Source organism: Neomonachus schauinslandi, chromosome 1 (assembly GCF_002201575.2).
Source record: "Neomonachus schauinslandi chromosome 1, ASM220157v2, whole genome shotgun sequence".
In the NCBI taxonomy this organism is placed as follows: Eukaryota; Metazoa; Chordata; class Mammalia; order Carnivora; family Phocidae; genus Neomonachus; species Neomonachus schauinslandi.
In genome coordinates this window covers 12,851,188-12,865,881 of record NC_058403.1, presented here as the reverse complement: position 1 = coordinate 12,865,881, position 14,694 = coordinate 12,851,188, and the positions used below count along the sequence as shown (strand labels likewise).

Sequence of the window (14,694 nt, the reverse complement as noted above, 5' to 3'; positions counted from 1 at the left end):
GAGCACACAGTGAATATGTTTATCCTTAAAATACACAAAAATAGTTTGTACTGTTTGCTCATTTCATGTTTTTGAAATATCTCCCTTGGGGGAGCCTGGGTGGCCCAGATGGTTAAGCGTCCGCCTTCAGCTCAGGTCCTGGCTCCCAGCTCAGCAGGGAGCCGGCTTCTCCCTCTGCCTCTGCTTCTCTCCCCTGCTCACGCTCTCTCTCTGTCTCTCTCTCTAAAGTGAATAAATAAAATCTTTAAAAAGAAAAGAAAAGAAATAGCTCCCTAGAAGGCTAAGTAAGATTCCGCGTCTGGGGGTATAACTTGTGTACCCACTCTGCCCTTCTCCCTGACTGCTGAGGCAGGAGAGCCCGACAACACCCGAGAGAGGTGCAGAAGTCAGTGTGCTGACGATTTGGTATTTTTACGGTTGTGGGCCTTGTCAAACAGGGAAAAGGTGACAAGAACACAGAATTCCGCGAACCAAATTGGTAACGCTGTGTGCCAAGGACTAAAAAAAAAAACTGCAGGGAAGAAAACGCGAGGGCAGGGACTGAGATGCGCCGACTCAACACACCCTCGGAAACCCAAAACACAAGAAATGAAACGACAAAAAGCACCCAGCTCGACGCGTCCCAATTTAACAGATGAGCCAATTTCTAAGAAACAGATGAGACAATGTTCTTATAACCAATGACATTTCCACACAAAGTGACTTAATAAAGGCGTGCCACGTATACCTCATTTTCCCAATTTCGCGTACTGTCATCTACGGATTGGAAGGGAAAGGCCGGATTTTTCCACAATTCCATGTTTCTGGGCGTTTTAGAGCCGCGGGGCGGAGGGAGCCGGCGGCGTGGGACGCAAGAATCCCCACGCGGCCCCTTGGTCCCGCCCCCGGTCGGTCACTCCGGGCCACTCGCGTGCCGACGCCTCGTGGGGAGCGGGCTGAGCGCGCGGGCGGCGATTGGTTCCGGGCCAGGGTGGGCGGGGCGCGGAGCTCCGGCCTATAAGGGCGCGCGGCGCGACCACCTCGGTTTGCGTCGGCGTCTTCTGCGGCGTCCTCCGCTGTCTTCGGAGTCCTCACAGCCTTCGGAGTCCTCACAGCCTTCGGAAGCCGGACCGGAGCGCGGCCTCGCGAGTCATGGAGATGAAGGCCGTGTGCGTGCTGAAGGGCCAGGGCCCGGTGGAGGGCACCATCCACTTCGTGCAGAAGGCAAGGGCTGGGGCGGCGGCCGGAGGCCGGCGGCGAGGCCGTGCCCGCGCACCTGTGCCCCCGAGCGGCGGCCGGCCGGGCCTCGCGCCGCCCTCGTCACGCCCCCGCCGCGTCGGGTCTACGGGTTCGCGCCGCCCGAGGCCTCTGCCCCGCGGCGGTGCGGCGGCCGAATGCTGAGTCACCGGGCGGGCCGGGCGGGGGCGGCCGTGCGTGGCGAGGCCTGGGCGCGGGTGCAGGGAAGGAGCAGCGGCCGACCCTGGGGGGGTTTCTCGGAGCGCGGGCCTGGGAAGGAGGGCGGAGGCCGGCTGGCCCGTGGGCCTGGGCCGCCTCCGTGGCGTCTGTAGGCCGGGGCGGAGACGTGACGTTTTTGAAGAGGCTGTGGCCCTTCCCTTGCGGGGTCGTTTTCTGGGTCTTGAGGCTCCTGCGGACTCGAGTTGCGCAGTCCCGGGCCTGGCCCGCCCTTGGGGGCGGGGACGGGGGCGGGGAGTGCGGCAGGGCCACCTGGGCACAGTCGCATCCGTTAGCCCACTTTGGGGCTTCCTTTCCGCTCAGGGGTCTGCAGCGTGCAGCCTGTGGGCACAGCCGGTCCCGGGGCGGGTGTTGTACAGGCCCGGAGCTAAGAGGATGGCTGGTACTTGGTTAGTTCTGAGGGTCCTGAAAAATAAGAATCATGTGACTGTCGAGGCAGAAATGAAAGCCTTGAGTCCCTGAAGTAGTAATTATTAGTAAAAGCTTAATGTGCACAGACACCGGAAGATAGTCGTGAACCGGGAGCACTCAGACCAAACCATGGAATGAGGATGAGGGGTATATGGTCATAAAGCGGCTTACATAGTGAGAAGGCAGGGACTGTTTATTTTTCACAGTGATGGGTCATGATAGTTTTCTTAAACGGTGGGAAATTGGTTAGTGGTTACCACATACCGGCCTAGGGATTCAAACAGTATTAGCTTTTGCTTAGGATTTCCAGAAGCATAAATAAGAAATGACCGGGGTCAAGTTAGTCTTGCAAAATAAGCCAATTAAGCTATGCTTGTATGACTAAATTCGTTTTGTCTGATCGGGGAATTTTCAAGGCTGGTTTCCATTTGTTTTTGACTTTAGCAGGACAGAGACCTTATGTGGCCCCTTACAGAAAAGTTTGCTGACCCTTGCTGTAGGTCATGGTCAGGCCGTAAAGGCAGAGAAGATGGCCTTGGACAAAGCTCCTTTTCCACCTCCGGAGATCTAATCGACTCCCTTGTTGGTTGTTTTCCAAACCTGTGATTTTTTTTTTTTTTTTTAAACCCTGGGTGCACAGTAGGCCCATTTGGGGAGCTTTTAAAAAAAATGTTGATTCCAGAGCCCAACTCCAGATCAGTTATATCAAAATCTGTCAGGGTGCAGTCTGACCATTGCTGTTTTTAAAGTTTCCACAGTAGTACTAGTTTGCATCAAGAATTGAGAACTGTTGGCAGAGGGTAGTGGATAGGGTTTGGGAGTTGGAAGTCAGATGTGGAGAGTTTCACTTAACTCTGTTGTTGGGGCATTCATTTAACCAAATTCTCTGTAAAGTGGTTTTGAAATTGCTCTACCAATAGGCCCATTGCTGAAATGGTCAAAAAATAAACTATACAGAAGTACTCAATAATATTGCAAAACATGGGGCGCCTGGGTGGCTCAGTCGGTTAAGCGGCTGCCTTCGGCTCAGGTCATGATCCCAGGGTCCTGGGATCGAGCCCTGCATCGCGCTCCCTGCTCAGCGGAGAGCCTGCTTCTCCCTCTCCCTCTGCCTGCCTCTCTGCCTACTTATACTCTCTATCTCTCTGTCAAATAAAATCTTAAAAAAAAAAAAATATTGCAAAACACATGTTTTACAAGGAAGGTGCTTGTGATAAGACTGTCCCCGAAATCTTAGTGAGGTTAGGAACTGATGGAAAATTGTTGTACTTGCCTTGATAATCATAACAATATTTAATATACGAATGAGATTTAATCTTTAAAGTGGCTTACAGAAATGTGAGAGGACATGAAAAGTAATCTTTGAAATTTATGCGAGGGAGCTTAATTTTTTCCTTTAAGTGGTTTCCAAATTTTCTGGAAAAGGCTTTGTCATTTGACTAAATTTTGCTGTTTTCAGTTGCCAGACTTTGTTTTGCTCCTCTTCTTTCCTTATGTAATTTCGCCAGTACTAGAGAATCGAAGAAGCCTCTGAGGGATACCTTCCCTCTGGCCATGGAGAAATGGCTTGGGTGTTAACCTTCAGAAGCCAAGCTGTGAATCCATACATAATTGAGTTTTTCCACCTTCCCTGAGTTGCGGGTGTGGCTCCCTCTTTTAAGTTCCAAACTTCATTTTGGTGGTGCTGTTTGTACCTGATAAAAGATCCTTGTGTAGTTAAGCATTATAGCTCTACGGCTCTGCAGGAATGTTAAATTGGAAATAAACTGTATTTGTTTGGCCTAGAGTGTTAAAATTTTGGATTAATTTCCAATTTTTAAAAATCAAATTTTCACCTGTGAGTCCAAATTACTAGCTTTTCTTGAAAAATTTGGAGATCTGCCCACACTGAGCCCTCATTAGCTCAGGGCAGCACCCTGCAGGACTGAGTTTATATTCCTTTTTGCTTCCCTGACCTGTTTCAGTCAAAATAACAGCCTGGCCCCTATAGGGTTGTACCCAGGCAGCTTACTGTTGAAATGCTCATATGTGCTCTGTGCATTACCCATTACCCATTAATGGAGGCTTGGAAGAACCTGCTCTTTTGTCTCTATGCTGTTGATAACACAGTGCGTTTTGGGGAGAAACATTCATGTTTTAGTTTTTCCAGAATTAAAGCTTAGAAGAATCCTAGTCTCTTCTCAAAAAGAAAAGCAAAGAAGGGGGCGGGAGTTGACATACTACTTCCTTTGAGCAGTGGTATTTATCCAGTGGAAAGTCAAATATCCAAGACTAACACCTCTTGTAACTGTTGGCCCTGGCAGTTAAAAAACCTAGCTAAAGGGCGCCTGGGTGGCTCAGTTGGTTAAGCGACTGCCTTCGGCTCAGGTCATGATCCTGGAGTCCCTGGATCGAGTCCCGCATCGGGCTCGCTGCCCAGCGGGGAGTCTGCTTCTCCCTCTGACCCTAACCCCTCTCATGTGCTCTCTCTCATTCTCTCTCTCTCAAATAAATAAATGAAATCTTAAAAAAAAAAAAAAAACCTAGCTAAAAACAAAGATACCATCATGTGTATAACTGTGTGGTATGGATGCTGTGTGCATTTTGTTTTTGTTCCTAAGATCTCTTAGCTGTAAAAGTTAACTTCCTTTATTTCTGTATGCACCCTGCAGCACTATTACCTATTACCATTGCCTGCATGGCAATACCTGTGTGTTTTTCTGCTGTAGTGTTTTTATTGCCCTTTCTTTTTGGTCTCCAGTGGAAAGGTTATCTAGGTTTGAAGGCCTAAAATGACTTTGGAAAACAATACCGTTGCTTAGACCAGAATCAGTCACCCAGGGAAAGTGGGATAGAATATTTTCTGTCTATTAATAAAAAATATCTATGCTGGAGACTGATAAATACCCCCCCTCGTGGGTGAGTGGAGAACAGGGATCCTACGACAACTAGTTGGACATTTCCAAGGTGTCTTTTTCTTTTCTTTTTTTGATGGCAAATCTGTATGTTTGCTCGGAAGAATGTCTGCATGAAGAAAACGAGGTGCTATGATGTGCTACCATTTGTGTTAAAAAGTTTGATATATACTCATGTATTCAGCAGGTGCAAATATAATGTATTCAAAAGCATTTACAAAATAAAGAAGAACTTATTCTTGTTACATATCCATTGTAAGGGAGTCAAGCCTACAAAGTCTATAAATCCACCATTTTTGTGCTCACTCGCCCCTCTGCTAGGTGCGTTTTCTGTGCTATTGTGATACCTGCTGCATGGCTCCTGCGCTCTGTTAGAACAAGGTCACATCTCCCTTGTGTTGGTCCCCAGCCTAGAACAGTTAAATAGCTTGCTAGAAAGTGGTAGGCCTGGGATTTGGACACAGATCTTTCGACTCCCACGTCCATGTTCCTTCCATTTTCCTGTGGTTGGTAAAGGTAATTCAACTGTTTTCTTTGTTCAGACGCGCTTGCTCTCTCAAACTTTTTGCACTTTTCTTTGACTAAAGGGAAATGGGCCTGTTGTGGTGTCAGGAACCATTACAGGATTGACTGAAGGCGAGCATGGATTTCACGTCCATCAATTTGGAGATAATACTCAAGGTGAGTATTGTGTTGGTCTAGTGACTCCTACTTGTTTCAGCTAGTAAGATAAATAGGACCGGGTAGAGCTACCCCTAAACATTAAAAACCCTCAACATGCAGGAAAAAAAAATAAAGTCAGTAGGATTACTAAGGTTAACCTTAGGGAAATGAGCCAAAAAACTGGTTTGTGACTCTTAAGTGTGGAAAGGAGGGGAAGAAGTTGATGTTTTTTTGTGTGTGGTTTTTTTTTTTTAAGATTTTATTTATTTGACAGAGAGACACGGCGAGAGAGGGAACACAAGCAGGGGGAGTGGGAGAAGGAGAAGCAGGCTTCCCGCTAAGCAGGGAGCCCAATGCAGGGCTCGATCCCAGGACTCCGGGATCATGACCTGAGCTGAAGGCAGATGCTTAATGACTGAGCCACCCCGGCGCCCCGAAGTTGATGTTTTTTAAACATGTTTATACCTTGATTATAAAAAGAGTTTCAAGTATTTTTTAAGAAAACAATAAAAAACAAAAAATTAACCTACTTTCTTACCTTCCATAGTAATCTCAGGTGTTTGTGAGCTGGGGTTGAGGGTGGATGCATCAAGCACAGGGTCTGCATTTATTTGCATTACTCTGTAAGAATAGCTCCATCCCTCCAACACAAGAGCCTTAGTGGGACAGAAGGTAAAATCTGAAAAAAAAGAATGTAAACTATTGGTGCTTTTGATTGAGTTTCATTTTCTCAGTTTCGGATTAGAAGCAAGTTAACAAAAGCTTATGGGTTAAATCCATTTAGTCATCTTTTACTATATTCGAGTAACCTGAACTCATTGTTTACTTTTTATGATGAGAACCTGATTCATTCGTCTTGCTGGATTTGTTTTTATGTTCTGTAATTTGGTTCCTATAAAAATTGTGATTTAATGACCAGCTTTGATCCATTTTGCCAATTGAAATTCCTCAGGTTGCTCTTTTTTTTACTGCCTCTGCTTTGGGAGGCATTTGCCCTGTGTCTTTGATTTACTGTGCTACTTCCCTTAACCTGTGTGTCTTCTCCCTGGGAAAGCTGGGTTGAAGCTGTAAACAATGGAAACTCTCGGTCACCTGCTGAGCGAAGAAAGCCTGTCACTAAAGAACCTCCTGCACTGTGGTGGTGGTTCTGTGAGAATGGCTTTCCCTGAAGCACAGGAGCGCCATTTTTCCAGAATATATTCTGAATGCCGCCCTTGGAATTCTGTGAGGCAACAGCCTTGGCTCATAGATAGAAGGTGCCATTTATATTCTGCTTGTACCGAGTAAAGGCCACCAACAGTAGTTGCTGGTAGTATGTTGCTGGGGAGATAAGTTTCTTGTAGTTAAGGTTCGCTACCTTATAAACCAGGATCATAATCATGGGATTTTAATAATAGAAGAACCATGAAGATCAAGTCCTGGCCCTCTTATTTTACACGGCAGTGAAGAAGCCAAAGCCCAGAGAAGGGTATTACCTTTACTGGTGTTACACACTAGTTAGAATTTGTTTCTACTGCTTGCCTATTTTGTTTATACTAAGTTGTTGCTTCCTGTTTTTATGAACCTAGAAGTCATGATGGTACGTCAGTATTTTCTGTATTTGAGGTTTTAGCAATGACCAGTTTCTTTTTAGAATTTATTTTGAAATTCTGATTCATAATTTGGCTACCTTTGTTTTTGTTTTTGGCAAATAGGCTGTACCAGTGCAGGTCCTCACTTTAATCCTCTATCCAAAAAACACGGTGGGCCAAAAGATCAAGAGAGGTGAGTGACAAAGCGCTTTAATGCTTACTAAAATTATGGCGATGGCTTGTTGGGGTCAGTATGGGTATACTACTTGCAGATTGCATGCTGATGGAACTGTGAGTAGGCCTCCCCACCTCTGCTCTTGAATTTGTTGCCCCCCCCAAGTAACCCCTTGGCCCCGGGTGCTAGAGCGGCTTACTCTCTGGGCTGAGGAATTGACAAATGGGGACAATTAAGACGATTTGGTTTTGTAGCATTTATTGAATATAGAACTAATACAAGTGCCAAAGGGAACTAATACAGGAAATGTCATGAATAACAAACAGTACTGTCAACCACTAGCAACATAAACCATCATTGTGAAACACAGGAAGCCTTGTAGATAAAAATTTGATACTGAAAATTCAGTGAGTCCATTTGTGTGTTTCCTGAGAGCCTTTCAGGAAAATATTAAATTTAAGGACAGGGATTAACTTATTTTAATAAGAGAGGCCTGGCACATAGCATTCTTAGCCATGCCAAGTATTAACAGGTTTAACTCAGTAACTCCCGAGTTTACCCTTTTGGTACTTTACCTCTGACATTAGAGATGTGCCCCCATCCCACGATTCTTCCCAGAGCATTACTTTGTAGATTTTAAGTTTTGTTTGAAGAGCAATGTGTCTAGAATGTCAAGTCGTTTCTAGTTGTGTGTGTATGTTCCAAAATTCTGTCAGTCTGGAAGAGTGGGTCCTGATACATTCCATATCCACCTCTTAGTGACCACCCTTATATATGTGACTCACCAAATAGCCTGATGTCAAATGGAAGTCAGTCCTAATTCCTGATGCTTTTTCAAAACTGTTAGGCATGTTGGAGACCTGGGCAATGTGACTGCTGGCAAGGATGGTGTGGCCACCGTGTCCTTGGAAGATTCTCTGATCGCACTCTCAGGAGACCATTCCATCATTGGCCGCACAATGGTGGTGAGTTTTCATATGCTAGGATATGCGTACCATTTCTTCTAATACACAGACATGTATCTTTTCACGAGTTCATGATTATTAATCCTGGTTTCTAAGGATCCATGTACATTGTACCTTTAGTTCAGATTAGGAAAAGCAATTACTTTATATGATGATTACAGTGAAGGTGAATTAATGATGTAGGTGGTTATGACACTCTTCTGTGGAACTGTGGTCGTTAAGTAGGTTACATTTGGTCATATTAGATGTGTACTGTGGAAACAGCAGTAGTCTTTGTCTAGTTTTAAAATGGCCAGATTTTCCTGCCACAATTGAGTGTCCCCCTTGTAGTTAAACAGAACATTTTGTTAAGTCTAAAATCTGAGACGGACCTCAGCGTTAGTATTTATTCATGTCTGCAGGTCACCATCACTTGTTTAACGTGTGGGAAACGATTGCCCTGAGTTACCCACGGGAGCTGCATCTGGTTCTCGCAGACACCAAGTAGCGTAGGCTCTGTGTTGCCTGCCCCAGAGGACAGTTAACGTTCTGTAGTCCTTTCCTTCCAGGTGACCCTAGAGTTTTCTTCAGCTATAGTTGCGAAGCAGAAAAATCATTGATCAATGTTTGAGGAGCCAAATCTAAAATACTATTTAAATAGTTGAAGATACTTCTTATTTACAGACTCATAGTTCATGAGGCACATTTTTGAATTTCTTTAGAAATTCACTTTCATTCCCCCCCCCCCTTTTTTTTCCCCAAAGTGTTTATTATAAAAGAAGGCTATTTACTCAGGCTACTAAAATTTCTCCCAGAGGATTCAAACTGGCCCATGGCAGCCTGTAACACTTGTCTTGGGTTTTTAGTATTTTGTTTAGATAGCAACACTTACCTAGTGTTTACAACGAACTTAGTCTGTATCATGAAGAAAAAGCTTTGAGTAGTAGTTTCTATTGTTTAGCACTAGATCAAATATTAGCATATTTCCTTGCTAGGATTATCTTAACATGATCTTTTCTAATATTAAGTGGTTCTTAAAAGTCTTTTGGGTATTGTTGGGAATAGGTGGTAATTATTTGACAGTGCTGTGTTAATGTTCTTAAAACTTTTTAAAGGTCCACGAGAAACGAGATGACTTGGGCAAAGGTGGCAATGAAGAAAGTACACAGACGGGAAACGCTGGGAGTCGTTTGGCTTGTGGTGTCATTGGGATCGCCAAGTAAATATTCCCTAGGATGTGATCTGAGTCCTAAGTAGCTCCTCTGTTATCTTGCTAGTTGTAGAAATTTAACTTGATAAACATTAAACACTGTAACCTTAAAAGTGTAATTTGTGTGACTTTTTAATTGCTTTAAGTACCTGTAATGAGAATTGATTTATGATCACTTGGAAGATTTGTATAATTTTATAAAACTCCTATTCAGTTAAAATGTCTGTTTCAACGATCTCTGTATTTTGCCAGGCTTAATAATCATATATGGGTATTAAACTTAATTGTCTGAATTTCTTCAATTCTCATTCAAGCCCGCAATAAATACACCATATGGCACTGAATTTTGAACCTATTAAAGTATCCAAATTGAAACTCTAAATTAGCTCTTGATACTCATACATAGAGCTTGAATGGAACGGATTTAGTAATATGTTGACAGATACTACTTGTTTCATAGAGGTCGCTTTTCGGAGTGTTTTAAATAAGATGTTTAAATTTTTAGCAGCTGGTCTTTTAGCTAACACTAATAACCTCAACTGGAGTCTTGGTTGGACAGATATCGTTTGTCAGTTTAAAAAGTACTTGTTTATTTTAAACAAGATGTTACGGTTTGAGAGAACGCTTTGATAAATTGTGAACAGCAAGTTATAGTCTCAGCTAAGAGTAAATTTACCTACCTGCCAAAATGGCACATATTCCACGTTTTATACACCTATGAACATTTAGTTTTAAGTAGAGATTGGCACAATCTGCTTCCAAGTTAGCCATTGAAAGAAAGATACCATAGCATTTTAAGATGGGACCAAGGAAATGTTTGAATGTGGGTTATGTCTGTTTAAGAATTTACACATCCAGTTAGTAAATTTAAGTCGTTCTCTTATTGTAAATACTTAATTATGTACCTATAGAGAAACTGCTTTTAAATGAAATGTTAACCTAATTCAGGTTTGACTCTGGTTTACAGTTTTCTGAAAATTGTATAGTTCTGATTGATCATAAATATATGATATACTTTTATCAAATGTGTAAGATATTGGTTAGGAGAGGAAAAGCCAGCGTGGAAAAGGACAATTTGTAGTGTTCTCAAAGTTTTAAAATTGGTGAAAAAAGAACATCATGCTCAGAAGAAGTGGTTAAAATCACTGTCAGAATTGAAAAACAGTAACAGATTTCACTAATGTACAGTTTTGGTGTACATACGTGGGATAAGACTCACATATAGGGCCTCACTTGTGAGCCTCAAATGTAATCACTACCACTTAGTACTTGGGGGGGGAGGGTGTAGTCATGTGCAAATAGGATGGTTCCAGTACCTTACAATTGGATATACGGGTTTTAAGTCCTTGAAATCTGAACACTAATCAGATGTATATTTCTTTCCAGAAGCAGTTTCAGTTAGGACTTTTAAACCTCTCAGGTGGGCCAACATCAAACGAAGGACAAGTTTTATAATTCAAGTGCAGATATCAACTTGGATTTTCTCTCCTTTTCTAAAGTCAGGAACACAAGAACATTGTCCTAGATACATTCTCCCCATCAAAACAAAGGTCTTGCTGCAGAGTACTATTTAAAAACCAAAGTAATAAAGTAGCTTCACCTGGGGATGAGGGCAAAGAAAAAGTTACCTGCTCAGAATGCTAAAACTAGGACAGTTTAAAAAGGTAATTTAAGAAAAAAAAAGCTTCAACAAGGCCATAAATACTTGGACTGTGTAACGACAGGTCTTTTCCTTGGCACTGGGGAAAGCAGTTTTATGGAACTGCTTTTCTGTACTATTTTAGATACAGGTTTGATTTGGCTTTGGACGTCTTCAAGTAATAGTTCTTGGATAACCTACATCTATTTTTCCTAGTTAACCCGACAATTTAAACAAAGAAAATACTTTATATGTTCTTATATGTGACAAAAAGTTCAGTCTACCTCTGCCCAGCAGGGGAGTTTAAAAAATGTTAAAGAAAGGCAACAGTCAAGGCTTGTAAGGAAACAATAGGTTGCATTTAAGTCCTTAAACATATAAAATAAGACAAAAAGCTTTTAGGTTGCAAATGTTAACCTTGATTTCTTTCACCCTTCTGAAAAATTTAATGGGATGTTAAGAAAACACTCAAACTTATTTCTAGTAAGTAATACCCAGGCAATCAGATAATTCTGTAGTACAGTCGGGTACTTTGGGATCCAGTTTTTCCCCCAGCAAAATTTCTCTTTACAAATTAATTAGGGCAACATTTACCACAAATCCAATGGCAAAAAAGAAAACCGTGATTGAACTGCAAACTAACAAGCTTTTCGATTAACATTAAAACAACTAACCTTTACACCTTGTGATTGAAATGCTGAAATTCAAAAGTATTACAAATGAAAGTGTTTGAGAATAACTACATAAAGATGTCTATTTCCATCAAATAAACAAGTCTAATTTAGACTCCAATACAGTATTAACAGCTCAAACTTTGATGGTGAACAATCCTTTTCCACCTTAATGCAGTGTAGGAAGAATAGCACACATTAAAGTTTGTTATGAAAATAGAGTTTATTAAAAACATCCCTATTGTTTTGAGGAGCTTTCACCGTTACCTTGTCTTAAATTAAAAAAAAAAAATAGAGAGCACTTCTAATTACGATTTGTAAACTTTTTAAAGTCAAAACTTTTAAAAAGTTACAGCAAAAAGGGTAATATTTATTCATATTTTCAGTATTTTTTGTTATTTTGTGGCTATTTTTAAATAGAAGGGAAGCAATCAAATTGCTTACAAGACCCCACCAACTACTGCGGGGCTGTGATATAGCAGGAGCAAATATAATACAGCGTCTGTACACCTCAAGCTCTACACTCCAGAAGTGTCACTGTCACATTTCGACAAATTCCAGTCTCTAACGAGGAGCCTCTGCTGCTGAGCCAGAATCCTTTTCGGGTTCAACGGATGAGGTAGCCTCAGCAGGTAGCTCTTCAGAAGATTTTACAACTGCAGACTCAGACTCCCCCTTATCAAGTTCTGAAACAGTGTCTACATTTCCCACTTGGCTAATGGGAGGTTCAACGGTTTTGTTACCACCTGCCCTGTCTGTGACCTCAGGCTTCTCCTTTCCTCGGTTTTCTTCCTTCTCTCTACGAGACTCTCTATCTCTCGAATCTCTCTCTCTGTCTCGATGCCCACTAGAGCGTCTATTCCTCTCTTCCAAGTCTCTGTGCCTGTCCCGGTCAGGGCTCCTTCTTCCCCACTCTCTCCTCTCACGATTACTATTCTCTCTATCATCGTTACGGCTCCCATACCGTTCCCGGTCATTTTCCACCCTATTTCCAAAAGATCTTCTTCCAAACCTCTCTTGGTCTCTACCTGAATTGAACTGCTGCCTGTTATCATTTCTAAACGGCTGTGGCGGCGGCTGCGCAGACGGCGGCGGCTGGGCGGGCGGCGGCTGCTGCTGCGGCTGCGGCTGGGGCGGCGGTGGCGGCTGGGTGGGTTGCTGCCTGCCGTCTCTGTCCTCGGGGCCCCCTGGGCCTGGCCCTGGGCCCCCAAGCCCTGGCATTCCGCCAGGCCTAACAAAGGGGCCATGCGGTGGAAAGGGGCCTTTCATTCCATGAGGTGGAGGCATTCCAAAGCCCCCCGGTCCTGGAGGGGGGCCTCTGTGCATCATATGCGGCGGCATGGGGCGAGGTGGCATCAGAGGAAACCGCTGTAAGTGAGGTGGAGGCATTCCTGGAGGGCGCTGAAGTGGGATCAGGCCAGGGCGGGCACCAAGAAGACCAGTGGATGGTGCCTGGAGCCCAATCACAGGACCAGGTGCAACTCCTTGGGTACCTAAGAGAAAGTAAAAAAGAAAAAAGGATGTAAAGGAACAGAGAAGATGGCATTCTGTTTTCACCTGTTTCCTGTGGAGCCTGAATCAAAATGAAGTTCAATCCAGAATCTTCCAATTTTGTGTTGTTTGCCAGTCTACCTGTGACTCAATGTGATGGCCCAGTAACAACCATGGCACAGTCTTACAGATACATACTATATATTCTATGAAGATATATGTCTATAGAATTAGTGTACGGATAATTCGTATCTAACGTTGGTGGAGGTCAAAATAAGCTGGAAAAGGAAATTACAACATACCAATTTTGGAAAGTCTCCTATAGCCTTCACCAGCAGCTCTTTGGTAAAATACTTAAAGCATTTGAGAGAGAACAATGGACTAGGCCTAATGAGAAAAGGCTGAACTATCTGAGCCAATTCTGAAAGCCAGCTCAGGTGTACTCTTAGGAAATTTTACACTTTAAAGTCTTAATACGAGAAACAAATGGGGTCACTGACCCAGAAAATCCACTGAAGAGGGAGGTCTCTTTGATTCCATGTCGTTTAGATGCCTTACTATACAGTAAGCATCACTTGAACAGTAATGCTTATAAAATAAAGATTGATACACCAGTGGAGAGTTTATTTTTACAGGTTCTTTTTCAAAGCACAGCATAAGGTGTAACTTGCTAGGCCACAATGACGGAAGTATGTTCAAAGTTCAGCCATTCATCTTCTATTCATTCTTCCTAAGGCGGCAAGACGAAGTTGGTGCTGTTGACAGCAACAAGGACATACTGGTTTCATTTCCCATTTACATGAGGGTTTGCTCACACTTTGGTTTAAGTCATACAAATTCAATAATCCAGCATTTAAAATGATATGGCAAACAGTATGGATTTGTTTCAGCTCACCACTTAAGTAACAGAAAGGCATCATCTCTCTCTCTGCAAATATCAGCATCACAAGCCAAATACAATGACCAACAGGAGTAACTCATTACTGTAACACTGTAACTGTTAACACTGGAAAATATTCCAGATGTTGGAATATGTACTATTTACCCATGTACTGCAGAAAGGCCTCTGAGCAAGTTATGGGTTATGATTCTTGACCAAAAATGGTAAGAGAAATGCTTGGGTGACACTGATAAAAAAAAAAACCCAAGAGCAAACCCAATACTTTAATACTAAGTACTTCCCCCCACCCTAACATCAGCTTGAACCACTTCCTCCCACGTGCTTCAGCAAACATTTACCAAGTCCTGCTCGCTCCTAAATTTTTTGTATAAGAAATACGAAACAAAAGTCTAACTTCAGTTTCTGCTCCTCACAACGTGTGGTCCAATACTGTTCTGTCAGACTTAAGGACTAAATAGAGTGGACCTGAAAATATAGGTACAGCAGTTTTAACTTTTAACATGAAGACTCAACAGCCTTGGTATTTACTTACACACAACACCTTCCTTCAAATGCTTAAAAAGAAGTATGGTGAAATATAATCTCACTTAGGAATGACCTTGGACATGTGCCTCAGAAATGAGAATAACACCTGCCTCTTGCTGAGATTAAATGGGATAAAATACTAAGAGT

The 14,694-nt window shown here is 42.9% G+C and overlaps 2 protein-coding genes across 4 annotated transcripts in view; one reads left to right on the top strand and one right to left on the bottom strand.

Moving 5' to 3' along the window:
• Window positions 1–976: 976 nt before the first annotated feature.
• SOD1 (superoxide dismutase 1) lies at window positions 977–9,664 on the top strand. 2 transcript variants are annotated; one of them, XM_044919472.1, is made up of 5 exons: window positions 977–1,204; window positions 5,343–5,438; window positions 7,115–7,184; window positions 8,014–8,131; window positions 9,226–9,664. In XM_044919472.1, the coding sequence occupies exons 1-5, from the start codon at window positions 1,132–1,134 to the stop codon at window positions 9,331–9,333; spliced, it is 465 nt and encodes a 154-aa protein (XP_044775407.1). In that variant the 5' UTR covers window positions 977–1,131; the 3' UTR covers window positions 9,334–9,664. The 2 variants fall into 2 exon arrangements, with proteins under 2 accessions (XP_044775407.1, XP_021533761.2); XM_021678086.2 differs by lacking the exon at window positions 9,226–9,664 and having other exon boundaries at window positions 977–1,203; window positions 5,345–5,438; window positions 8,014–8,864.
• A 2,133-nt stretch (window positions 9,665–11,797) lies between these two features.
• SCAF4 (SR-related CTD associated factor 4) overlaps window positions 11,798–14,694 on the bottom strand; it is a 58,062-nt gene continuing 55,165 nt past the window's right edge. For both annotated transcript variants that reach the window (XM_021678084.1, XM_021678085.1), the window contains exon 20: window positions 11,798–13,123. In XM_021678084.1, the coding sequence (XP_021533759.1) occupies window positions 12,195–13,123 (929 nt within the window). In that variant the 3' untranslated portion in view covers window positions 11,798–12,194. The remainder of the gene's footprint in view (window positions 13,124–14,694) is intronic.

Excerpts from the sequence above, each read along its gene's own strand:
- SOD1 (XM_044919472.1), top strand. The coding sequence starts at position 1,132 with ATGGAGATGAAGGCCGTGTGCGTGCTGAAGGGCCAGGGCCCGGTGGAG. Across the intron at positions 1,205-5,342 it reads CATCCACTTCGTGCAGAAGG|AGGGAAATGGGCCTGTTGTG; the intron begins CAAGGGCTGGGG and ends TTCTTTGACTAA. Across the intron at positions 5,439-7,114 it reads ATTTGGAGATAATACTCAAG|GCTGTACCAGTGCAGGTCCT; the intron begins GTGAGTATTGTG and ends TTTGGCAAATAG.